This window comes from Siphateles boraxobius, unplaced genomic scaffold (assembly GCF_051911475.1).
Source record: "Siphateles boraxobius isolate OS27281-9 unplaced genomic scaffold, OSU_SipBor_1 77, whole genome shotgun sequence".
NCBI classification, from domain to species: Eukaryota; Metazoa; Chordata; class Actinopteri; order Cypriniformes; family Leuciscidae; genus Siphateles; species Siphateles boraxobius.
In genome coordinates this window covers 19,347,328-19,372,698 of record NW_027509205.1, presented here as the reverse complement: position 1 = coordinate 19,372,698, position 25,371 = coordinate 19,347,328, and the positions used below count along the sequence as shown (strand labels likewise).

General features: G+C 42.0%; 1 protein-coding gene across 4 annotated transcripts in view; it reads left to right on the top strand.

Annotated features, from left to right (window-relative positions):
- cyp2ae1 (cytochrome P450, family 2, subfamily AE, polypeptide 1) overlaps positions 1-24,572 on the top strand; it is a 65,423-nt gene extending 40,851 nt beyond the window's left edge. For 2 of the 4 annotated variants that reach the window (XM_077218609.1, XM_077218607.1), the window contains 9 exons: positions 10,686-10,888; positions 10,963-11,125; positions 11,216-11,365; positions 11,532-11,692; positions 12,377-12,553; positions 17,320-17,458; positions 17,551-17,738; positions 21,621-21,762; positions 21,843-24,572. In XM_077218609.1, coding sequence (XP_077074724.1) covers positions 10,691-10,888; positions 10,963-11,125; positions 11,216-11,365; positions 11,532-11,692; positions 12,377-12,553; positions 17,320-17,458; positions 17,551-17,738; positions 21,621-21,762; positions 21,843-22,030 — 1,506 coding nt within the window. In that variant the 5' untranslated portion in view covers positions 10,686-10,690 and the 3' untranslated portion in view covers positions 22,031-24,572. Of the gene's footprint in view, positions 1-7,490; positions 7,592-10,685; positions 10,889-10,962; positions 11,126-11,215; positions 11,366-11,531; positions 11,693-12,376; positions 12,554-17,319; positions 17,459-17,550; positions 17,739-21,620; positions 21,763-21,842 lie in introns of those variants that run through there. The other 2 variants (XM_077218608.1, XM_077218610.1) reach the window with 2 other exon arrangements.
- The last annotated feature ends 799 nt before the right edge of the window (positions 24,573-25,371 follow it).

Genomic DNA, 25,371 nt, shown 5'->3' with positions numbered 1-25,371 from the left:
TCTGTAAAACGAAACCAACACACATACAGTCAGCTAAGACCCACGGTGTTTAAGTCTCGCCACGGCCAGACTCCACCGAAACCTCTCGCTCGTTCAGTTCCAAACAATGTGACTGTTCCAGTGTATTTCGCAGTAAACAAGCCGGTACCACAGCCCGCTTGCCTGCACATTAACGCGATTTTTACGGCGACCCAGATACATCCAATAAAGAGTGTATTTTCTGGTGTCCCGGCCATAGCCGATGGTGTTATGTGTGTTGTAAGAATGCCCACGTCACAGTGCCCATTCCCGCACACAGACACAGCCCGCCACAGTTCAGGGCTAGCACAAATAAAATCGAGTCATGTCGATTGTGCAAACGTAGTGAATGTGCCCACGACACAGTGTCCACAAACACTACACAGTGCGTGTCCCACGGTTTCTGTAAAAACGAAACCAACACATATTGAGTCAGCGCAAGCCGACGGTGTTTTCAGTGCAGTAAATGTGCCCGCTGTCCCGCGCCCACATTCACTCACAGACACGCTGAACCCTACGGGGTTTGTCCCGCTCGTTCTCTCTCCACAATTTGTCATAGAGAAAGCGAGTGCGAACAGGCTGCCCGCCGTGATCGGCGCGCCCCCCGCCTCGCACACTTTAAACACAGTGTTCATGTCTCAACACACCGAAGCTCTGCAGCCGCCGCTGTGCCGCGGCCAGAGCCCGGATATCATTTTGCCTCTAGCTATCCACGCGAATGCATGGGCAATGCTTCCCGGGGTATCAGAATGGGTGTTGAACACTATAAAGAGGGGCTATTCGCTACAGTTCGCTCGACGTCCCCGCCGTTGCACGGCGCGTGTCGAAACCACGGTGGACAATGAAGTATCTCATCTACTTCGAACCGAAATAGCGAAACTACTGAGCAAAGGGGCCATAGAACCTTTATCTCAGAGCGAAGGGGGTGTATACAGCAGATATTTTCTGGTACCGAAAAAAGACGGGGGTCTCAGACCCATTCTAGATCTGCGACAATTGAACAAAGCGCTTCTGAAACGCAAGTTCAAAATGCTGACAACCAGCAAAATCCTCGCGCACGTGCGCCAGGGAGACTGGTTCATGTCAATAGATCTGAAAGACGCCTATTTCCAAATACAGATTGCGTCACGTCACAGGCGATTCTTGAGATTCGCCTTCGAGGGCCAGGCATATCAATACACAGTCCTACCGTTCGGCCTGTCTCCAGCACCCCGTATATTCACGAAGTGCATGGACGCGGCTCTCGCACCCCTGAGACTTCAGGGCATGCGAATTTTGAACTACTTGGACGACTGGTTGATTCTAGCTTGATCACGATCAGAGCTCATAGAACACAAGACCGCATTACTCAAGCATCTCGAGAATTTGGGTCTCACAGTCAATTGGGCGAAGAGTTCGCTGTCTCCCAGCCAGAAAATCTCCCTTCTGGGAACAGTGATGGACTCGCTGTCTATGACAGCACGTCTGTCGCCGGAGCGAGGACTGAACATTCAGCGCGCCGTGAAATCCTTCCGCCGCGGCTCTATAGTCCAGCTCAAACGGTTTCAGAAAATGCTGGGCCTCATGGCCTCAGCATCTTCAGTACTTCAGCTGGGCCTGCTTCGCATGCGCCCACTGCAGTTATGGCTGAAAGCACGAGTTCCGCCCGGGGCTTGGGCCGCTGGTCTGTTTCGCCTCAGGGTCGACAGGAAATGCGTCTCGGCTCTGAAACCTTGAAAAAAGCCGACTGGTACCAGTCAGGCGTGAGTCTGGGGACTCCCTCGAGTGTGATGGTGGTGTCCACGGACGCCTCCACCTCGGGGTGGGGAGCGCTGCTCGAGGGCAGACCGTTCTTTGGCCAGTGGTCAGAACGGGAGAAGCTCCTACACATAAACTGTCTAGAAATGCTGGCAGTAGACAACGCGCTAAGGCGTTTTTGTCCCCAGATAAAAGGCCGCCACGTCTTAGTCCGGTCGGACAACATGTCAGTGGTGGCGTACATAAATCACCAGGGCGGCGTCAGGTCCCGAAGCCTTTACAGGCTGACGAAACGCTTCCCTGGGCTGGGCTCAGCACAACCTGCTTTCACTGAAAGCAGCGCATGTGCCTGGTCACCTGAATCTGGGACCAGACAGACTGTCCAGAAACAATGTCCCAGCAGGGGAATGGTCGCTGCACCCGCAGACGATCCAACTGCTGTGGGAGACATTCGGCAGAGCGCAGGTGGACCTGTTCGCGTCCCAGGAAAACGCTCACTGTCCGAACTTTTTCTCCAAGAGCAGGGACGCGCTGGCCCATGTATGGCCCCGACGCCCCCTCTATGCTTTTTCCCCCCGTCTCGCTCCTGCCTCAAGTGCTGGAACGAATCAGGGAAAATGGATGCCCAGTGCTGCTCGTGGCTCCGCTATGGACGAACCAAACCTGGTTCCCAGTCCTGATGCAGCTGGCCAGCACTGCCCCGTGGCCGATACCGGTGAGGAGAGACCTCCTCTCTCAGGCAAAGGGCTCGATTTGGCATCCTCGCCCGGAGTTATGGTCCCTACATGTGTGGGCCATCAACGGGTACCCGCTAACCTCCCGGAGGGAGTGTTAAACACGATCACGCAGGCTAGGGCCCCGTCTACTAGACGGCTCTACTCCTCGAAATGGTCAGTGTTCTCTACCTGGTGTCAAGCTCAGGGCTTTTCACCCGTAGACTGCGGGGTTACGGAAGTGCTCTCCTTCCTTCAGGAGCTGCTGGATAAGGGTAGAACCCCGTCCACGCTCAAAGTATACGTGGCGGCCATAGCGGCGTTTGCAAAACCGACGTCTGGCCAGTCACTGGGGAAGAACGACCTCGTCGTGCGATTCCTCAGGGGAGCTCGGAGGCTGAATCCTTCCAGACCTCCCTCAGTCCCTATGTGGGACCTTTCTACGGTTCTGGAAGCCCTGAAAGGTGCCCCATTCGAGCCAATCCATTTGTCAGACATGGAGCACCTGTCTTTCAAAGCGGTATTTCTTGTGGCTCTTGCTTCAATGAAGCGCGTGGGGGACTTGCAAGCGCTTTCAGTAAGCGCGTCCCGTATTGAGTTTGGGCCTAATGACTCAAAAGTCATACTCAAACCAAGGCACGGGTACGTGCCAAAATCCCTCAACACACCGTTCAGGGCCCAGGTTATTTCCCTGTGCGCCCTCCCGGTGAACAATGAGGAAGCGGATGCTAATCTCCTTTGCCCCGTCAGGCCGCTGAGGGCTTATGTGTCCCGCTCGTCTGTCTTCAGGCAGACCGAGCAGCTCTTTGTTTTGTTTGGCGGACGCTCCAAGGGACTGGCCGCATCAAAACAGAGCCTATCCAGATGGATAGTCGATGCCATAGCGCTGGCTTACACTTCTAAGGGCCTGCAGTGTCCTTTGGGTGTCAGAGCGCACTCCACGAGAGGCGTGGCCTCTTCGTGGGCGTGGTCTAGTGGGATTTCCTTGCATGATATCTGTATGGCGGCGGGCTGGGCCTCGCCGTCTACATTTATAAGGTTCTATAACCTAGAAGTTCCCGCCTTACAGGCCAAGCTGCTGTCGGTCTAGAATTCAGTACTATCTGTCCCGCTGCGCCGGCGCAGAATGCTGAGTTTTGATTGAGTATCGCTCACTGATCGATGGAACAGCTCCATGGGTGTTGAATAGCCCGTATTTTTGCCCAGTTCAGGCTGAACGCGTTCACCCTGTCTGCGGGATATACTGTTGACATAACTAGCTCCTATGGGATGCTATTTCGTGGGGAATGATGCTGGTAGCCTCTCTTCTCCGACTCTCTGTGAGTCTACGGTGATTATGCACTATATGAGCCCCGGGCTACTGCCCTTGGGACTTTGGTGTCGGATCCCAGTACGCACGGCGTCTTACATTGTGTTCCCCATAGCGTAAGATATTACGCAGTACGAGAGATACTCTCGTAAGAGAACGTACTCGGTTACTAACGTAACCTCGGTTCTCTCTAGAGAGGGAACGAGTACTGCGTATCTTGCCGTGCATACAACAGCGCTGGTTCGCTTCAGCGTTGAAAACCAGTTTGTATCAGCCTGTCGAGCGTATTTATAGGCCAAGGCCACGCCTATTCTGGCGGGACGCGACGAAATGGGCGCGAAGCACCCCCATTGGATGTCACGTCACGCAGGGCCTCTCTCGATAGGCTTGCTGCTGTTGCCGCAGGGCAGCCAATAGGCGCGCGAGCCGTCTTGCCTATGTCTGCACGCTGCCGCACAGCGTTTTACATTAATCAAAATTAAAGGATAATTTTTGGCTTCAATATCTCGTGGAAAAGAGGTTTTCCCCATAGCGTAAGATATTACGCAGTACTCGTTCCCTCTCTAGAGAGAACCGAGGTTACGTTAGTAACCGAGTACGTTTTCATAGCCTTTTTGTTCAACGGACCACTAATTAGTTTTATATATGATAACATATCACAATGAAAATGTTTAAAGGCCGGCTTTTGTTTTATATATTTGCATTTGTGGATATATAATTTAGCTTGCACATTTAGTACATTTATAATAAAGAACATATCTTCTTTACTTTGTTTTCTAAAAAAACAAAATACAACATTTTCCCACTTCAAAGTAAAGTCCTTGTAAAGTTCTTTCATAATAAAGCTGCAGAAGTCCTTCCAGAAGGTTGTGGAGTGTGTGCAGATCCAAAAAAGGTGCTGGGTGGTCTCAGGGTGATTTCCGCAAAAAGAACAGTTCACATCAATGTACCTTTTGAATTTCATCATATAGTGGTTAGCAGGGTAGTACTCATGGATAATTTTAAAAGAAATTTCTTTGACCTTGTTTTTAACAAAAAACTTATTGGGAATTGTCCATACTTTTTTCCAGTTAATATCATTTACAAAAGAATTCCAGTATGAAACAACATGTGGGACAGATATCACTTCTTTCTGAAACAAAGAACGTACATATTTATTGTTATTTCTAGAAGAGGTCAGACAAATTGTACCTATATCTGAGTCGATTGGATTATAGAAAGGAACAGAAGAGAAATTAAAATCAACACTTCTAAATAGAATTTGACACCAGAAGGTATAACATAATATACCATTGCATATTCTTTCGGTGTGGCTGGAAACTTATAGGTGTTTACAAATTCTGTATAAGACATAAGTTGTCCATCCCTATTGAACAGTTGAAACACTAAAATAATCTGTTTCTCATTCCAGTTAGAAAAAAACAATGACTTATTCTTATACAGAATATCTCGGTTGTTCCATATAATATATTTATGGGGAGAAAAGTTGTGCTTATATATGAGGATCCATGCTAACAAAACTTGTTTGTGAAATAAAGAGAGCTTTTCCGGTATTTTGTCTACATTGTAATTACAGCCTGATATGAAACTCAAACCACCAAATCTAGAAAATATAAAGTTAGGAATAAAATTCCAAATAGAAACAGGATTTTTAAAAAATTGTTTGGCCCAGTTGATTTTAGGTATTGTTTGGGGTAGCAAAGTCTAACACATTTAGCCCACCATGTTCATATCTATTCATTATGACATTTTTCCTGATGTAATGTGTTCTATTCTTCCAAAGAAAGTTAAATAGCATACAATCAATATCCTTACAAGTTTTGTTCTCTACATGAACAGAAAGAGCTGCATATGTTAGTCGAGACAAGCCTTCTACTTTTGAGAGCAAGACTCTCCCTCTTACTGTTAGGTCTCTCTGCAACCATTGATTTAATTTGGTTTGTGTTTTTTTAATAAGCGGTGGAAAGTTTAATAGAATTTTTTCTTTTCATCTTTACAAATGATTAAGCCTAAATAATTTGCTTCCTCTCGGTTGGGAATCTTACAAATATTCTGATCCTTACAATCTCTGACAGGTAATAATTGACATTTGCTTAAATTTAAGGTCAAGCCAGAAGCTGTGGAAAATTCTTCAATAATTTTTAAAGCAATAGGCACCTGACTGGCATTCTTAAGAAAAATTGTCGTATCATCAGCTAGTTGGCTAATGAGTATTTCTTTACCTGCTATGCTAATAACTTTCATGATGCTATTAGAAATATGAGAGGCAAGAATTTGCATGCAAAGTAAAAACAAATAAGGGCTGATTGGGCATCCTTGTCAGATCCCGCGTTTAAGATTAAATCTTGACGTTGTGCCATATTTCATTCTAACGGAGCTATTAGCATTTGAACGCAGGGCCAATACAGCATTACAGAACATATCACCAAAGCCAAAATTTTTAAGAGAGAGAAATATGAATTCATGCTCAATAGAATCAAAGGCTTTGTAGAAGTCTAAGAGGAGGATAAATGAGTCATCCTGTATCAGATCTGAGTAATCCAAAATGTCAAGAACAAGTCTGAGATTATTAGAGATATGCCTATTCTTCATGAAACCAGATTGAGTTTCGTCTATAATATCATCTAATACCTCTCTTATTCTTCTGGCCAACACTACGACATCCAACGTAGTAAGCTTTCTTGCCCTTGCTGCGCGCCTTTTCGATGATGGGCCATAACTTGTTCCGTCGTTCTCTATCTTCTTTTGAGAGATCCTCTGCAAACTTCCAGTGGTTTTCTTTGAGAAATTGTGACGTCTTTGCAGCTTTCCATAGGCTATCTCTGGTCACCCTTGAGATGAATTGAATGAGAATCTGTCTGGGCTTGCTGCTGTTAGGGAGCTTAGCGCCGTTGCGATGCACAGTGTCAACAGTGTCCCGAATGCGTTTTTTGGATTCAGGTAAAACGGCTTGACTGATCTCGATGGCAATCTGGCGTACATCGTTCTTTTCATCTTCTTTGACAGCAAGGAGCCTCAGATTCCACCTCCGAGAGTACCGTTCCAGGTGGAAGATCTGTTGCTGGTGTGTGACCATGCCACTCTCCTCTTTAGTCATCCTGTTTTCTAGAGTGCCCACTCGTTTGTTCACATATTTTATTTCCTCACACGCGAAGTCCACAGTTTTTTTAACACCATCTAGCTGCAACGCCAGTTCATCCATTCTTTCATTTATTAGTTTCCACAGGGAAGCGACAACATCTACGTCTTCTATCTTGGAAGAAAGCATCGTTTTTTTAGGAGCTGGAGATTGTCTGGGTGACAGAGACAGAGGAGGAAATTCTTCCATAAGATCCTCCATTACTGGCAAAATCACCGAGCCAGTCGTGTAGTCATGAATGTTATCAATTAGAGGGTTTCTTCCTGAGGCGGCGTGGCTAGCATCACCTGTTGGCATTGTCAACTTTGCTTTTGGGTTTTTCAACGGTCTTTTATTGTCGCGGGTCGACATCTCAAAGGTTGAATCCTCTTCACAAAGTTCCTTTAGCGTTAAGCACTATAAATGATTATAAGGTCCGAACAGAAAGGTTGTTTTTAACCGTATTCAAAGTTTTCGGTTGCACAGCTCGACAGTAACCGTCTACCTACTCGGCCATCTTGGTCGCCCCCTACGTTACATTTATTATGTTTATGGGTGGACGCGCCATGACGTCATCACAACAACATTGCACAGTTTTTTTCCTTGCAGAAAGACTCCTACAGTTTTGGCTGTAGGGCAGGCTACGTTTATATATTTCCACGACCGTCCATAGTTTGATAAATAAACATCATTATCGTAAGAACAGATATCCTTATCAACATGCTTGCAGTGTAGCGATTATTTGACATTAACGATGCTGCTTCAGTTGTAGTTGTAGTTGTAGTTCAGATAGGACTGTTAGCGGTTTAAGCGTTTGTATTTTTCTGCTTACTTTGCGTTGGAGGTGACTTTTTCTGTGAAACAATTGACCTGCTAACAATAATAACAGTAAACAACAGAAACTAGGCCACTTCATAACGTTACATCAGCTGCAACAGGCGCTGCCATGATAAACATTTATAACTTACAACAGTTGTGTTTACAAGGTCAAGGGTGTAATATTATTATTCTTATTGATTTATCAGGCCTGAGTTCTTCCTGATTTCTTTATTATTATTATCAATGTTGAAAATAATTAAAGGGTAACTAAACCCCTGGTCAAAGCCTGACTCCACCCACTGGCAATATTTGAAAAATGCTGGAAAAGTGGGCAGAGCCCAGCGGAGATAGAGGCGACGAACCGAGGGCGGGGCTGAGCGGGGGGCGTGCACCTGAGACCTGCAGTGACAGCTGCTGTCAAACTAGCTAAAATGGAGTGACGCAAGTAGCTTTGCAACAGAGCGGTCATTTGAAGTCGAGAACTTTTCTCCCCCACCTACAACTGAAGTAGAGGAGGGTGAATTGTCTGTGGACACCAGCTCAAACTGTGGTCTTAACTCCCGCATCGCGATCAGCATCCGATTATTCTTATATTCAGTCATTTTGAGGTAATTTTTTCCAGGATTATTATTACGATTACGTTAATTATAATTTGCTCTTATGTGAAAAAAATTATCAGCAAATCGCGCCGGCGCGTTTGTCGACACCAGAGGATTAACTTTAGCCTAATAAGAAGGAACATAAATTGTGATTAAAAATATATGCTCACTCACATCATGACGCCGCTGCGGTGGTGGAGTTCATGCAGGAACCGCAGCGTTTGGCAGCGCGAGCTGTGTGGAGAAGCCCATTTCCACCTCCATTGCGTTGGAGAAGCAATCCCACGTAAAATGCAGGTTGCACACTGGAGCGATAGGCGAGATTAACTACCTAGGCTACACAAAATAATCTAAATAACTATATAAATGCTATGCTAACTATATGCTAATATATATCTATCTGTTTTCAATACTCGTAATTGCAACTCCTGACTCGATACAGTAGTTTTGACGGAATGGAACCAGATGCTTTTATACCAGGGGCTGCCAAGGGCGTGGTGAGCTCGCACCAAGGGCGTGACAAAGTGACGTCAGAGAGTATTCTACGTCAGAGAGTACACCTACTGCAGGAGCTTTCCGTTTAACCTGAAGAGGGCAGCACTCAGACGTTTTTACACCATATATTTGAAAAGTAAAACACTTTATACCCAAATGTAAAAAAATTTACTCGAATCAATGAACAGCATTCATGAAGCTCCATTCTTACAGATAAGTATCTAAAAAAAGTTGTTTTAGTGTTTAGTTACTCTTTAAATAGGACCTAGTATGCTTTTTTACGTTCAATTATTTTCTGTGTGAAAAAGTTGCAAAGTTTACTAAGTCACTGCAAAGGGAGTTATTCTTTATGTTACTACCCTCGAGTTTTAGTAAAGGCTCAAGTCGTTCCTGGGTTTTTAACGGGCATTTATTTGGTGACAGAGTCGTCGAACATGTCTTTACAAGCTCACTTCCACATTGCTGTCAGAACTGCTATAAATTACAACACAGAAACACATAAATTAACCTTACATTCTTGACATACTTGCAGACAATACTAAACAGAATCACATAGAAAACTAAGAAATAAAACAAATTGATGCCATGTAAAATAATATCTTAATTGGCTTGTTACAAACACAGTCACGTAACACAAATAAATGGCAAAGAAAGAAAAATATACCTCATTGGCCGCATGAACCCGAGAGTGTTAACTTAGATGGGAGTCAAACTTCACACTTCACAGACAAAACTTTTTCAATAAACTTTTTTAGGATAACTTTTTCAATCTTCCAGGGCTTTCAGAAACCAGACTCGCGAGCCGCAGCACATGATCTTAGCGAGTGCACTCAAACAGCGTCCCCATAACAACAAATTATAAATTCCACACGGAACAAAAAATAAGTTCCACCTTTTTTCTCACAAAGTTTTTTCACACAAGAAATGAACATGAAATTATTATTTATTGGCCATGAAGCATTTATTTCAATCATATGATTTTCAACCTCATATATTTATATTTTAACTGTGAACCATTGCCTTTGATGGCAGCTACACTTTATATCAGTGCGCACTGTTTCTGAACTCCCTGAAACGCCTCTATTGTAGTCTTGAGTTTTCTTCCGGGAACGAACATGCCACAATATTCCATATTAATAATTCCCACCCAAGGCATATGCAAAGTAAAGGGGCGGGGTCTGGTTGAGTTAGTTAGTAGTGTGTTGAAACTCATGGTTATGGTAAGGGGTGGGACATTTCCCAAACAAATTTGAAGCGCTTGACCAATCACAACACACTGCTCCAGACGACTAATCAGAGCATTACTAATCAGCTTACATTTTACCATGAAAATCTCTTCTAGTAGAGCCCAAAAACAAAATCAAGACTTTGAAAAAGGCCATAATATTGTAGCGAACTGAGAAAACAAGACAGAGAGAAGGGCTACTTTCTCTCACAGAGGTCGCTGCTGAGTTTGGACCCAATGGATTACTGGCTGTAGGTCCGCATCTTCGTCTTGCAGCCACCTCCAGTCCTCTACTCCTATAGTCCCCACCGTCAAACCCTGCCAGTGTATCGCCATGCTTAAAGTAGGCGGTGCATTGCAGAGACCGAAGCAGAGCCCCCTGAACTGCCATTGCCCCCTACTAGTACAAAAAGCAGTTTTTGGCCTGGCATTGGTAGGAAGTGGTACCTGCCAATAGCCAGGGCGCAGGTCCAGGGAAGTTAACCATGACGACCCAGTTACCTTCCTGGTGACCTCATTAAGACACCTATAGTCAATGCAACACTATTCAGGCTTACTACAAGATGGACTTTTTTTGTCTGCGTTTATTTGAAACAGAAACATCATGTTACATTATACGTGTTTCTGTGTGTAATTGTCTCTCTGGTCTCAGTAAGCATGGCGTCCGTGTTGTCACAGCTGATGGGTCAGTGGATGGATGTTCAGGGACTCCTGATATTTCTGTGTGTGCTGCTGTTGGTGAAACACTTGCGAGATGTTCAGTCAAAGAACATGCCGCCAGGACCCTTCCCTCTGCCTATCGTTGGAAACCTTATAAATATAGGCTTTAGTGATCCACTGGGCTCCTTTCAGAGAGTAAGTCTCATGATGCATACAAATATGTAAAATTATTTTATGTGAATGTATAACATGAAGATTATGTTGAACAGATTGCTGAGAGGTATGGAGATGTGAGCACTTTTTATCTAGGACACCGGCCCAGCATTATGCTCACTGGATACAAAACTTTCAAAGAGGCATTTTTGGAACAGGCAGACATCTTCACAGACCGGCCGCACTTCCCTGTGAATGACAAGCTCAGTAAAGGGAAAGGTACAGATGGAGAAAAAGTTATATTGCACCTATCTGATTCACATACTGGCAAAATCTTAAACATAACCAAACATCATTCTTTTTTTATAGGTCTAATTATGTCAAGTGGGCACATGTGGCGTCAACAGAGGCGTTTTGCTCTGGCAACACTAAAATACTTTGGTGTGGGGAAGAAAACTCTAGAAAACGTTGTCCTACAGGAGTGTCTCTATCTCTGTGACTCTGTACAGACTGAGCAAGGTCAGTGAGCATAATTTTATTGCCAGACACCATTTTATTCTCTTCACTAGCAAGATTTGCTGTCATTCATTTTAAACTCAAGAAATGGTAACAGAATGAATTCACTTTTTTAAAATCTGAAAATGCATTATAACCAGGAAATAAAATTTAGTTGTTGTGTTTCTAGGTTTGCCATTTGACCCTCAGCATCTTGTGACCAGTGCCGTGGCTAATATAATCAGCGGGTTGGTGTTTGGTCACAGGTTTGAGTATGATGATCATCAGTTTCATCTGATGCAGAAGTATGCGGATGACATGTTACAGCTTCCCATCTCAAACTGGGGCCGGGTACGAGTTCACCATGATATCACAATAGCCGCATTTCCATTACCCTTCAAATTGCGCAAATTGAAATTGTGAATTGAAAATACCCCCAATGGAAACACGGCAATTGACATAGATCACCCGGTATGTTTGGACAGAATACGAGACCGAGTTCTTTATAAAATGCATAAAAGACAAAAGAATTACAGGAATACTAAACCTCTAAATTCTGAATTCTAAACATCAAAGAAATGCCACAATGAAAAGCTCAAAGCAGATATGAGGGAGAAACACCCAGAAACACAAGCTGCTGTACAGTATAAGGGTCTTTCCGTACCTTTAATGCTTGGATAACACACATACGTCTCCTTCCATAAATAATAATGGCCAGTGCAGTGGCTGGGATATACGTAAACCTACCAACATCTGTCGCTATTATTTTTGAATGACTTATCGCGAGAGGAAAAAAATACATTTTAGTCGCATAACGTCGGTGTCGACATTTAGAAAAGAAACACAAAAGTTTTGCGCAAATCTATAATGGAAATGCGCCTAATGTCATACACAAGGCTAACAATCTAAAAATAAAAAAGAATTTTGCTTTATTGACAAGTGTTAACAACATCAGTTTCATTCGAGAAATAGTAGTGCTTTTTAAATATTTGCATTGCTTGAAAATGTTTTTGTCCTCTCTTTGTCTCTTTACAGTTATATAATCAGTTTCCCACCCTCATGTCGTTGCTGCCAGGAAAACACCAGACAGTATTCGCAAGCATGTCTAAACTTCAGCCCTTCCTGCAGGAGGAATTCAGAAAACACAAGGAGGAGAGAGACCCGTCAAACCCCAGAGACTACGTTGACTGTTATCTGGATGAAATTGAGAAGGTAGTGTCATCCTAAGATGTCCTCGTGTATTTATATTCCTTTAAGAGGGCTTTATTGGGAGTTGGAACATGCGTTATCGCCCCCTTTATGAATATTCATGTCTGCCCTACAGAGATTGTGTAGTTACAGTATCTTACAGCTTATTGGATCATGCTTACTAGTCAAACCTTAACCACTTGTTACCAGTTCCAAATTTTCCTTAGTGAAATAAGTGCTGGAGCTTAAATGCCAACAATTTATTTAGAATATGAACCTTTCGAATTTAATTGTTCACACATAAAGCCAAAGTCTCTTTAAGACAAGTTATTTTACTCGGCGGCCATATTTGAAATGCATCATGGGCATGCAAGTGCCGGTCCAATCTCTTTGAATGCGGAGACATAAAATTCTCCAAAACAGCATTTTGTGATGGGGGCTGATAAGAAAAAAAGCAAGGTGGTCGAACTGGCGTATTTGTTTGATTACCTTCTAAATATGTTATTTAAGACTCGTAACCTAATCTTCCTCTTCATCATCTGTTTGCTGTGACCGAGTGTGACAGAAGAACAGACCCAGGACCTAATATGGGTATTGCTTCCATTAACGTTGCTCTATGAGGGGCAACAAAATTCTGAAAGGAGTGACTGTTTGTAACAGTATAGCAGAGACCTGAAAGTATATGTTTGAGGAGTACCTCGACATCTGCCATCATGCCACCTGCGACAGCGTCTATTTAATGGAGGGATTTCGGTGTGGACTGGACTAAGATCTCTGCTTCATCATGCAGCGCGGCAATCCCTGCTAGACCCTTAAGGCTTACAACAACTTTGCAATGTGGATGAATGGATCTGCATACACTGTGGGCGAAGCAGAGGATGACAGGAGCCTTGTCCAGCTGCACCGTACAAATGTCACGCTACCAGACCCAGAGCACAGCCCACCATCACCCCTCACCACGGAGACGACAACCCCCTGCAGACGGAGAGCTTTCGCCCGTCGTGTATACTGAGCCTGTGAAGTCAGCGCCAACTAACCCCCCGGAGTTGAAGCCTCAATGTGAGTCAGACCAGGGTTGTGTGCTGGCAACAGCCATCCTAGAGGGAATATTTTTGGACTTACTGTCTGTGACCCTATCCCAAACTGATTTATCTGTACTATCTTCATCATTGATTCAGCCCAGTATAATTCCTCATTCTTTATCCTGTATAAACATTGAATTGTTATCCCGCCCAGCCTCCCTCTTCCACCTCCACTACTAAGTTCAGCCTGTCCTTCAGCCCCGCCTCAGCTGGGTTCCTGCAGCCCTTATCCTTTCGCTGTGATGCCATGCTTTCATCAGCCTCGCCTGAGCGAGAGGATCCCTTCGCTCCACCTCGGCCTGGCGACCTGTAAGGTCCGCATTGGCTCCTCCCACCTTCGGCTCCACTAGAGACCCTCGGCCTTATGGCTCTACCGGGTTCCCTTGTCCCTCTGGCTCTACCCTGGTCAGTCGTCACCCTACCTGCTAAATGGCCTTGCAAGCCTTCTGCTGCGCTCCATCTCTCCACCCCAACTGCTTCAGCGTGTTCCTCTTTGTCCCCAGCTCCACCTTAGTCCTCGAGCACTCAGGTTCCACCTCGGACTCTCATCGCCGTTGCTCTCTGTCTGCGACCTGGAATCCCCTGACATCGGCTCAATCTCCGTCGGTCATCCTAAGCATGTTGTCAGCTAAGTCACCATCATGGCTCCTCCTTCCGTCGACTCCGCCCTGGGCTGTTGTCCTTGCTGCGCTCTGGGTCTTCAATATCTGGCCATTCCTCCAGTTATCTTCCTCATGGATGTTCCCACCATCTACTACTCCTTGGTTTCTCTGCCTGTCTGTCTGCCTGTTCTCACCAGCCCTTCACCAACTTCACGTCCTCCTCCAAACCCCCCATCCTCCCCCTCATCTCCCTTGTCACGGCGCGAGGTCGCACCTTCCGAGAGGGTGCGTAATGTCACAGACTTTTAGTTATCTTGTTTTTAGTTTCATTTTCATGGACTCTTAGTTTGTATTCATTAGTTCATGTTTTCCTTTGTTCAGCTTTCCCGCTCACTTATCAGTTGTCATGGTGATTAATTTACTCTCACAGGTGTTTATCATTATTTTCCTGATTTGCTTGGTATTTAAGTTGCTCTCTCTCTCTCTCTCTATATATATATATATATATATATATATATATATATATATACTGTTGATTTACACACACACATATACACTCACCTAAAGGATTATTAGGAAAACCTGTTCAATTTCTCATTAATGCAATTATCTAATCAACCAATCACATGGCAGTTGCTTCAATGCATTTAGGGGTGTGGTCCTGGTCAAGACAATCTCCTGAACTCCAAACTGAATGTCAGAATGGGAAAGAAAGGTGATTTAAGCAATTTCGAGCGTGGCATGGTTGTTGGTGCCAGACGGACCGTTCTGAGTATTTCACAATCTGCTCAGTTACTGGGATTTTCACGCACACCCATTTCTAGGGTTTACAAAGAATGGTGTGAAAAGGGAAAAACATCCAGTATGCGGGAGTCCTGTGGGCGAAAATGCCCTGTTGATGCTAGAGGTCAGAGGAGAATGGGCCGAGTGATTCATGCTGACAGAAGAGCAACTTTGACTGAAATAACCACTCGTTACAACCGAGGAATACAGCAAAGCATTTGTGAAGCCACAACACGCACAACCTTGAGGCGGATGGGCTACACCTGCAGAAGACCCCATCGGGTACCACTCATCACCACTACAAATAGGAAAAAGAGGCTACAATTTGAAGGAGCTCACCAAAATTGGACAGTTGAAGACTGGAAAAATGTTGCCTAGTCTGATGAGTCTCGATTTCTGTTGAGACATGCAGATGGTAGAGCAGAATTTGGCGTAAACAGAATGAGAACATGGATCCCTCATGCCTTGTTACCACTGTGCAGGCTGGTTCTGGTGTAATGGTGTGGGGGATGTTTTCTTGGCACACTTTAGGCCCCTTAGTGCCAATTGGGCATCGTTTAAATGCCATGGCCTACCTGAGCATTGTTTCTGACCATGTCCATCCCTTTATGGCCACCATGTACCCATCCTCTGATAGCTACTTCCAGCAGGATAATGCACCATGCCATTCAAATTGGTTTCTTGAACATGACAATAGGGCTGGTCCGAATACCATTTTTTGAGCTTCGAAGCTTCGGTAGTAATGAACATCGAATATTCGAAGCTTCGGCGAGAGGGGGCTGAACATATTCTTTTCACCAATAAAGGCAGGAATCTCTGTGTTGGTCTGTCTTTTTGCATTTTGATTATTTGAGAAGCGTTCATCCAACCGACTTCACAAGGGAGTGCAGTGTTGCATTTGGTGCAATATAGATGGACACGCGAGACGTGACACATTCAGAATTAATAAACTTTTAGTCAGCTACAGAACAGCGCGAGCGGGAAGCGGCGCACCTCACGCGGGCAGGGTTTATATGCTCCGAGAACGGACACTCCACTATGATATAAAACGCACACACACAGGTCTGTTAAATTAAGCAATACTTTTAAGGTAGTCTAATATTTTTCTGACTAACAAATTACTGACACAGTAAAGGGTAGATTTAAATAAAGAAAAACGAAATTTAAATAAAGAAAAAAATAAATTTAAATAAGGAAAAACGAAATTTAAATAAAGAAAAAAATAAATTTAAATAAAGAAAAACGAAACTTAAATAAAGAAAAACGAAACTTAAATAAAGAAAAATGAAACTTAAATAAAGAAAAAACAAAATTTAAATAAAGAAAAATGAAACTTAAATAAAGAAAAAACAAAATTTAAATAAAGAAAAACGAAATTAAGTTAAATTAAAAACGAGATTAATTTAGATTGATAATAACGGGTAAAAGGCTAATACATTTTGTTTCTATTATTCTATTTTCCACAATGTCAAAGCAACGCAGCTTAACCCAAAACACAAGCTCAGGCATGCACTTCGGTCCATACAAACTCCGCTGTTCTGCGCTCTAGCCAGAGAACACTCCCGTTGCAGTTAGGCGTCGGTTCTATTTCTGGCATGCACGCATTTTCCGCGTGGCTCGAGCCGCGCCTGAGACGCGTGTTTCACACAGGCAGTGTGCAAACTCCAACCTGTTAACATGGGAGCTGAAATAAAAACGTACATGCCACACAGCTGAGACGCTCACGCCATGCAGCCAGTGTGTCGCCGGCCTTATTCAAGCGCGAGTGAGAACGGTTTCGCGGGGGATCCCATGTGTGCAAAAAAAAAAAAAAAAGGAATATTCGAATGTCAAATTTTCAAATCGAATACCAACCCACCGAACGAATATTCGAATATTCTGGTCCAGCCCTACATGACAATGAGTTCACTGTACTAAAATGGCCCACACAGTCACCAGATCTCAAACCAATAGAGCATCTTTGGGATGTGGTGGAACGGGAGCTTCGTGCCCTGGATTTGCATCCCACAAATCTCCATCAACTGCAAGATGCTATCATATCAATATGGGCCAACATTTCTAAAGAGTGCTTTCAACACCTTGTTGAATCAATGCCACTTAGAATTAAGGCAGTTTTGAAGGCGAAAAGGGGTCAAACACAGTATTAGTATGGTGTTCCTAATATTCCTTTAGGTGAGTGTACATGTGTGTGTGTGTGTGTGTGTATATATATATATATATATATAGCAATTTTAAAAATACGTATTATAGATATGTATTATAGTTTCTGAAAATATATATTTTATGCCATATGCAAAGTTTTTTTGTGTTCCATCATTCCCAGTGTAAGGACAGTGAAGCAGAGTTCACAGAGGAGAACCTGATGCACTGTGTGGTGGATCTGTTTGGAGCCGGAACAGAGACCACCTCTACTACCCTCAGATGGGCTTTACTCTACATGGTCAAGTATCCAGATGTGCAAGGTGGGATGTCAGTAAATCAACAAACGTGACTTCCTGTTGCTTGTCCTCAAAAGGTATCTACAGCATGTTCTTTGTTGACTATTTACTTTCAGAGAAAGTTCAGTCTGAGATCGATCAGGTGATTGGACAGACACGTCAACTACAAATGGATGACCGAAAAAATCTGCCATACACCTACGCTGTGATCCATGAAATTCAGAGGTTTGCGAACATTATCACCTTTACACCTCCAAGAGTGGCCAACAAGGACACAGCAGTGGGAGGACAACTCATCCCGAAGGTCATTGCATTTTTATGTTATGTACCATACAGCATTTGCGTGACTAAACAATGTCAGTTATGTGCAACTTAAGAAAATTAAAGGGGTCCTATTCTGCACGTTCAACTCTCTTTAGTGTGTAATGATACCGTTTCAAAATAGCCTGCTATCTAAGATATCCGCATTGGCCATCAGAAAAACAATATCGGTCTACCACTCACATTTCCCAAACACATTCGAAGCACTTAAATAATCAAAACACACTGCTCCAGCCGACCAATCAGAGCACATTGAGCTTTTCAGAAGTAGGGGCTTCATAGAGACAGGAACTAAACAGCGTTACTGACAGACTAGAAGAGAGGAGCTGCAACAATGTCAAATATGAGAAAAATGTGTTTGAACTTTCAAGCATGAAAACCTATTCTACTAGAGTCCAAAATCAAGACTTTGTAAAAGGTGTAAGGAACTCAGCTTTTTGGAAATATTAATAATCAATAATATCTTGTTATTATTAATTATAAATATTTGGGTCAGTTAATTGGATTAACTTGATGTGGCTGAATTAATATTACAATCAATTAATCAGTTCTTCCAACGAACTATTTTTATTATTAATTTATTCTAATAAAGGGTATCTTCCATTGCCACCGAAGAATAATTATTTCTTCGCCTGTACAGTACTTTGAGCCAGTAGCAAAAACCGTGATCGTAAAGTGACTTGTATTGCAAACAAAACAGAACCAAATACATATTATGTACAAGTTTTATTAACTAAATATAGATATTTATATGAATATAAATAAACTAAACAACATACACACATGAATACATAAATAGGTTAGTGATAGGATGAAATTGGAAACCGGAAGAGGGTCTATGAGAAGAACCATCAGAATTTCATTTTCACATTTCATTGAATTGAATACTTGCATTTGTAATGGGAACAATTCTTGAAGTTGTTGAAAATTGGAGTCGTTGATGGTTCCGGCAGTGTCAAGTGGAAGTTGGTTGAGCGTTCTCTTTCTCCAGGAACGCATGACTGGTTTGGTGAAGGCCTGGGACTCTGTTGAGGCCACGCCGAGCACCCAGGAGAAGTGAGGAAGTCGGAAGGATGGGTGATTGGAGTCGTTGTTGGTTGGAGTCGTTGTTGGTTGGAGTCGTTGTTGGTTGGAGTCTTTGTTGGTTGGAGTCTTTGTTCCAAAACTCCTGAGATTGTCCTTGGTTCTTTGTGAGAGAGTCTTCTCTCTTTTCCATGAGGCCGGATCTGGTTGGAATCGAGGCCTGCTGGGCCCTGGGGCCCCCGTGGAGGGGGAGGGGGCTCCCCAGTCTCACCAGAACAGTGTTGCGGCTGGATGAAAAAACTAAGAGAGGGAGGTCTCATGTGGACTGTCTCTAATAAGGCCTGGAGAAGATCCTCCCCTAAGGGTTGAACTCGACCAATCAGAAAGGGGACATGTCTGAGAGGGAAAGTGGCTCTTAGTTGATTTATGGATCTTTGTCCCTAGGAAGATTATACCTTCATTAATGCTAAAATAGCTATAACACATCCACACTGCATTCTAGAAGAAGGTGATGTACATCAAAGTGTGAGTCATTAAATGAGGATTAGTTAGGTAGGAGGCATTATACAGGTGAGGTTACATTGATCGTTAGTTTGTTGTATACCAGGATACATACCATAATATATACCTAATAGTACACGAGACAGTAAACCATTTACCCTGTTTCTTTCACAGTTTTATGCATGTTCATTTATAGATCAGTTAGTCTATGATTAAAGGTGCAAAACCCAAGTCTCTGAGTTTTTGCAGAACTACGCCCCCTCTGGCGACAAGCGAAACTGCAACCATAGTTGTGCACGCTCATGGAGCACACGCACACGCACGCATGCACGAGCACGAGCTGTTCATAACTAAAGGAGCATCTGCCGCACAGATCTTTGGTGTACAGCCAAAATGTCTTCAGTGGTAATAAAGTTATAAATCTGCAAGTCATTTCAAAAATATGGAAGGAAAGACATTTGAGTAAATTACTCTTATGTGTGAGGGGAAAAACGGGGGTAGTAGAAAACTTTGTTTATGTTTTTACTGTATCCACCTATGATTGTATTGTTATGAAAACACGTTCATGAACAATATAATTGATTACTTCGCAAAAGCTCAAAATAATAATCATACCATACACAGTTGGTCAACAACGTTCACTCAAATGTCTCAAGGTAATAAACAATCAAATGTCACCATGACGTTTTCACAAAAGCCAAACAGGCTAATCCGCCGAAGACTTGCGGGGTTCAGCCTGTTATTGATCTGCTAAGTAGAATATTCCAATAAAAATACATCCTTTTTCTGTTATAATTTACTCAAAATTTCTGTCTAATTATCGGTCATTTTATCAGCATGTTATATCACACTCAAGAATCTTGAACTGTTTTGCTAATCACTAAACTACATGTAGCGCTGATTTATTTAGTAGATATTTTGACAGGGACAATACACACTGACAAACATTAATGTGAAATGTGTCAATACTTTATTTAGTAAATAGTTAGTCTGCTAAACAGTATGAGTAAAGTAAAAATATTTACCCCTTTACCATTGTATTTCCCTTCCTGCAATGTTCAGAATAAAACATGTATTTTATCACAATACCAAAATATTTTACGTTTACCTCGTTTTGATAGAATACGAGCTCCCACATACCTCATATATACTACATACAAAATGTACCACATTCACGGGAACAATTTACTATTTTTACCGAAAAATACAATATCGCCAATGCAACGGCGTTCTTCCTTGTTGGTCAATGACATGAACACCTTAGCATGTTAGCAATGGACACAAGGCTAACGTTACCGGTAGGCCATACACAAAAACATAGTTAGCATCTTTTATTGGATATGTTTTATGTTTCATGTTGTACTATTCTTCCGAATACAATTCCTAGTTTATGAAACTGTTCACTAACAATGGTAGTAAAACCAATTCTGATTGTACATGTATCTAGCTTACGCTAAAGCATTACACATTTTACGCATCGTCATTTGTTGTCATACATAGATTGGCCGTATCAAACATTAGAGACTGGGCTATATCTTACCGTTTTATCAAGAAAAAAGCCAACTGAGGATCCCGTTTGAGACCAAGAGCAGACCGGAGATCTCTCCATTTGTTGAATGCCTTCCCGAGGTAGACTCTCGTCTTACTCCGACGCCTGTCTGACTCCAATTTGGAGCTTTTGGTGGCACTAGACGACAATTTTCTTTTCTTTACTTTACGTGGAGTTTGCGTTGGGGTTTGGAATGGACTACAAGCCGGTCTCTTTGAATCCATCTTCTACCTTTGACGCACGAGTTGTCTTCGCTGATGCGGAGAATGGCGGCGCCGGCGAAAACACAAACCTGCGAGACATAGCCTGGTGAGCGTGAACGCGCATGACGTCACGCCCAGTCTCAAATTCGAACCCGAATCCCTCTTATTTATTTTACTGTACAGGATTATAGAGGCAATTGCAGTGATCAGAGAAGGGCTCATTCAGTCCATCAGGCAATTGTTTATGCATGTATGGGTTAGAAAACGTGTATTTTTAACATGAATTGTTGCGCAATGCACCTTTAATGCAGCAAAGTCTGTTTTAAAGAGGGTTTCTGTTTCATAGTCTCTCTCTTGAGTATGTGGCCACATTCCTCGGAGGTCGTAAAATCTCCTTGTCATGCCCTGTAACATGACACTGTTTCTGCCCTTGTGTTTGTTCATTTGGGCTGTGTGAGGAGTTTCATAAACCTTTGTATATAATGAATAATTAGTATGTGTCTGATTGGTCCATATCCTACAAAGGGCATACTATGGCGTCTATAATGAATCTGAAACTCACTCAACTCTTTATCTGTGGTTATTACAGGGTGTGATGGTGCTGCCGTTGCTAAAGACAATCCTAAAGGATAAGAATGAGTACAGCACTCCAAATGAATTCAACCCTGCGCACTTTCTGGACGAAAATGGCATGTTTTTGAAAAAAGACACTTTCATCCCTTTTTCAATAGGTAGGTTATGTCAATACAGCTCTATCATCACCTTTACTCCGATAATGAACATATTTACTGATCCAGACCATGATTTCCAGGTAAGAGGATGTGTCCAGGTGAGCAGCTCGCGCGTATGGAGCTCTTCCTTTTCTTCACATCTCTGATGCAGCGTTTTACCTTCCTGCCTCAGGAGGGACAAAAGCTGAGTCTCAAAGGATCTATAAGCGTCTCGTCTGGTCCTGAACCCTTCCAGATACATGCTGTGCCTCGAAAGTGTATATTTTAGTCATTAAAAAGTCTGCTTCCTTAAAACAGTTATGTTCCTGAATTAGGCTATGTTCAAGCACCAGTGTTCTTTACATGGGTTCTGGGCGTCAAAATGCAGAGACAACAAACTTGATACGATAGTTCAGTATTCAGACCTGCCCGACTCTACTGTTCAAAAGTTTGGGGTCGGTAAGATTTTAAAAATGTTTTTGAAGAACTCTCTTCCTCTCACCAAGGCTGCATTTATTTGATCAAATATAGTAAAAGCAGTAATATTGTGAACTATTATTACAATTTAAAATAACTTTTTTTTAATTAAATGTTTTTTAAAATGTAATTTATTGATGCAAAGCTGAATTTTCAGCATCGTTACTCCAGTCTTCAGTGTCACATGATCCTTCAGAAATCATTCTAATATGCTGATTTGCTGCTCAAGAAACATTTACTATTATTGTCAATGTTGAAAACAGTTGTTCTGCTTCATATTTTTGTGATAATTCTTTTTGTTTTCAGGATTCTTTGATTAATAGAAGGTTCAAAATAACCGAACTTATTTGAAATAGAAATCTACATTATAAATGTCTTATTTGATCAATAATTTGCTGAATAAAAGTATAATTTCTTTAAAAATTTAATTTTACTGACCCCACACTTTTGAATGGTACTTAATTGGCGCTTTAATAACTAATTTGCATTCTCGTTTTGATCCTTGAAATATTTCTGTAGGAAATTTTGCAGATGTCATTTAGAGACACTCATATAAAAAAAAGTTATCAAAAGAATTAGGAGTCTGAATGTTTTGCAGACAAATACCTATTACATGTTCTGCAGCTCATATTAACACATTGACTGATTCACATCCTGTTCTGAAGGAAAAGTCCAAACGTAATGACACTTAATGAAACAGATGTTGTGAGGATGCTGTGTTTGTGTACATTGTCAAGTACAAAAAAAAGCCATCAGAACAATTTGATCAATGAAGTTTGAATTTGTCTTGCTTTTACTGTGGTAAACATTTCTATAATTTCTCAAATCTAGTTGAATAAAATTGATCAAATTGTTTAGTCTATAATGTATTCAAGCAAGTGTCTGTGTCTTGTGAGCACAGTACAATTTTAGGACACAGCCGGTTGCATAAAAATAGCCATTACATTAAGACAGTGTCTTAAGTTCTAGTATGACCCACCAGCAGTTGGTCAGGGGCAGTCAGTCTTACTTTTTGGTATTAAATTAGGCCAATCTACGTTTTTATGTAACTGATTTATAAAAGCTATGAACAGTCTAAAAGAAACAAATTTGATGTCTAACTTGTAAGACTAGTCTTAGAGGTTTATGCAACCAGCCCCTGGTTTCATAGACGGCTTAGATTAAGCCAGGTTTAGACATTAGTTCAATTAGGGCATTTAAGTAGCTTTTATAAACATGCCTTACAAAAAAACATTACTGGTGTGCATCTTGAGACAAAACAATGGCACTAACGTATTTTAAGATGCTTTCATTTCAGACCGCTCAAACATTCATCTTAGTCTGGGACTAGACTTAAGCCTTGTCTGAGGTTTTTTTATTAAAGCTTTAAGTGCAAATTTTTTCAGGATTCTTTGATTAATAGAAAGTTCAAAAGAACAGCGTTTATTTGAGATGGAAATCTTTTGTAACATTATAAATGTCTTTACTGTCACTTTTGATCAATTTATTGCATCCTTGCTTTATAATATTAATTTCTTTTCATTTTTTTAAGTCTTACTGACCTTAATGAAACATTTTTATTATAATCAATGTTGTGAACAAAAACCGTTGTGCTGCTTAATAGTTTTTTGTGGAAACTGGGATACACGTTTCACTATATCAAAAATGAGAAAATGATCCAGTTCAATACATTACATGTGAAATGTCATGTGAAATATTTGAGCAAATATGAAAGCTGATCTGATATTGTATCTCAGTGCCTAGTTGTACACCTCTAAAGCCACACAATTCATGCATATCTTCACAGGATGATAAATATGGTTCAGGATTATTAATTAGATGACATTATGGCCCAGGAAGGGCCCAGAATCTTGATCATTTTTTTAGTTCAAGTAATAGTATGATATTCACCCTTAAATTCCTTTTTCTCTAGGATGTAGCCATTAGACAAACTCTAACCTCCTAACGTTTGACTTAATATAACTTTGGTAAAAGGTACTTTGAATTGGAATAACCGTTATATTGTGAAATGATTGATTAAAATATTAACCCCTCAGAATGTTTTTGATGATACAGGATATTTTGCTGATGTTACTAACAAAGGGTAATGAAAGTGGGACTTGCTTTGACAATGTAACCAATCGTGATGATGGAGAATGTGATATGTTAGTCATGATGATTCTGTTTTGAGATGTCTGGGTTTGAAAGCATGTGATAATGTATCATGTCATATTATAAAAACTGTTGTATTCGGGTTGACTGGTGGGATTCTCAATGGGATTTGTCTGAGATCCACCGGCCTTGCTTCTTCTTGGGAGATTCTCTGAGAACTGCTCGAGAACTCTCCTGGCCGTGATTAAAGCATTTAAAGGACATTTGCTGAGGTCTGCCTGTTATTTTCTGTTGCGCAACAGGCTAGTTTAGGGTTAGTAAGAAAATAAGTTAGAGTTAAGGGAACTCGGCCAGTTGTCGACGGAAGACGCAGGAGCCAGAGTATAAAGGTTATTGGGTGTCGATTGTAGACGCCCCAGTTATTAAGTGTCGATTTGGAGACGCTTGGGTGTCGATTGTTGACGCCCCGGATATTTATTAAGTGTCGACGTGTAGACGCTTGGGTGATGACTGGGCACCCCAAATAAATGTATTTAAAATAATTAGGTTCCAGGTACGCAGTTAAGTTTAGGGGAAAATCCACAACACTGGCATGATCAGGCTGAAGTCGAGGGTTTAAAAAAATTTTCTTTGAGCTAATTGCTTTCTCAGATAAAGACCCCCACAATGAGACCTGAATTACAGTTAGGTGCATTTTCTGCCATGTGAACTCGACTATGAGTTAAAATATGGCTTACATATGTTGAAGTTAATGTGATATCAATAAGATATTGTGGATGCAATTCTTAATCATATCAATTTTAGACATTAAAGGGATAGTTCACCCAAAAACTAAAATTCTGCCCGTAATTAATAACTCACCCTCATGTTGTTCCAACCCCGTAAGACCTTCGTTCATCTTCGGAACACAAATTAAGATATTTTGATTAAATCTGAGAGCTGGATCAGTCCTCCATAGGCTTCTAAGGGATTGAAACTTGTTCCCCGAAGTCAAAGTGACTACAGTGGCTCAATCTTAAGTTTATCAAGCGACGAGAATACTTTTTGTGCGCAAAAACAAAC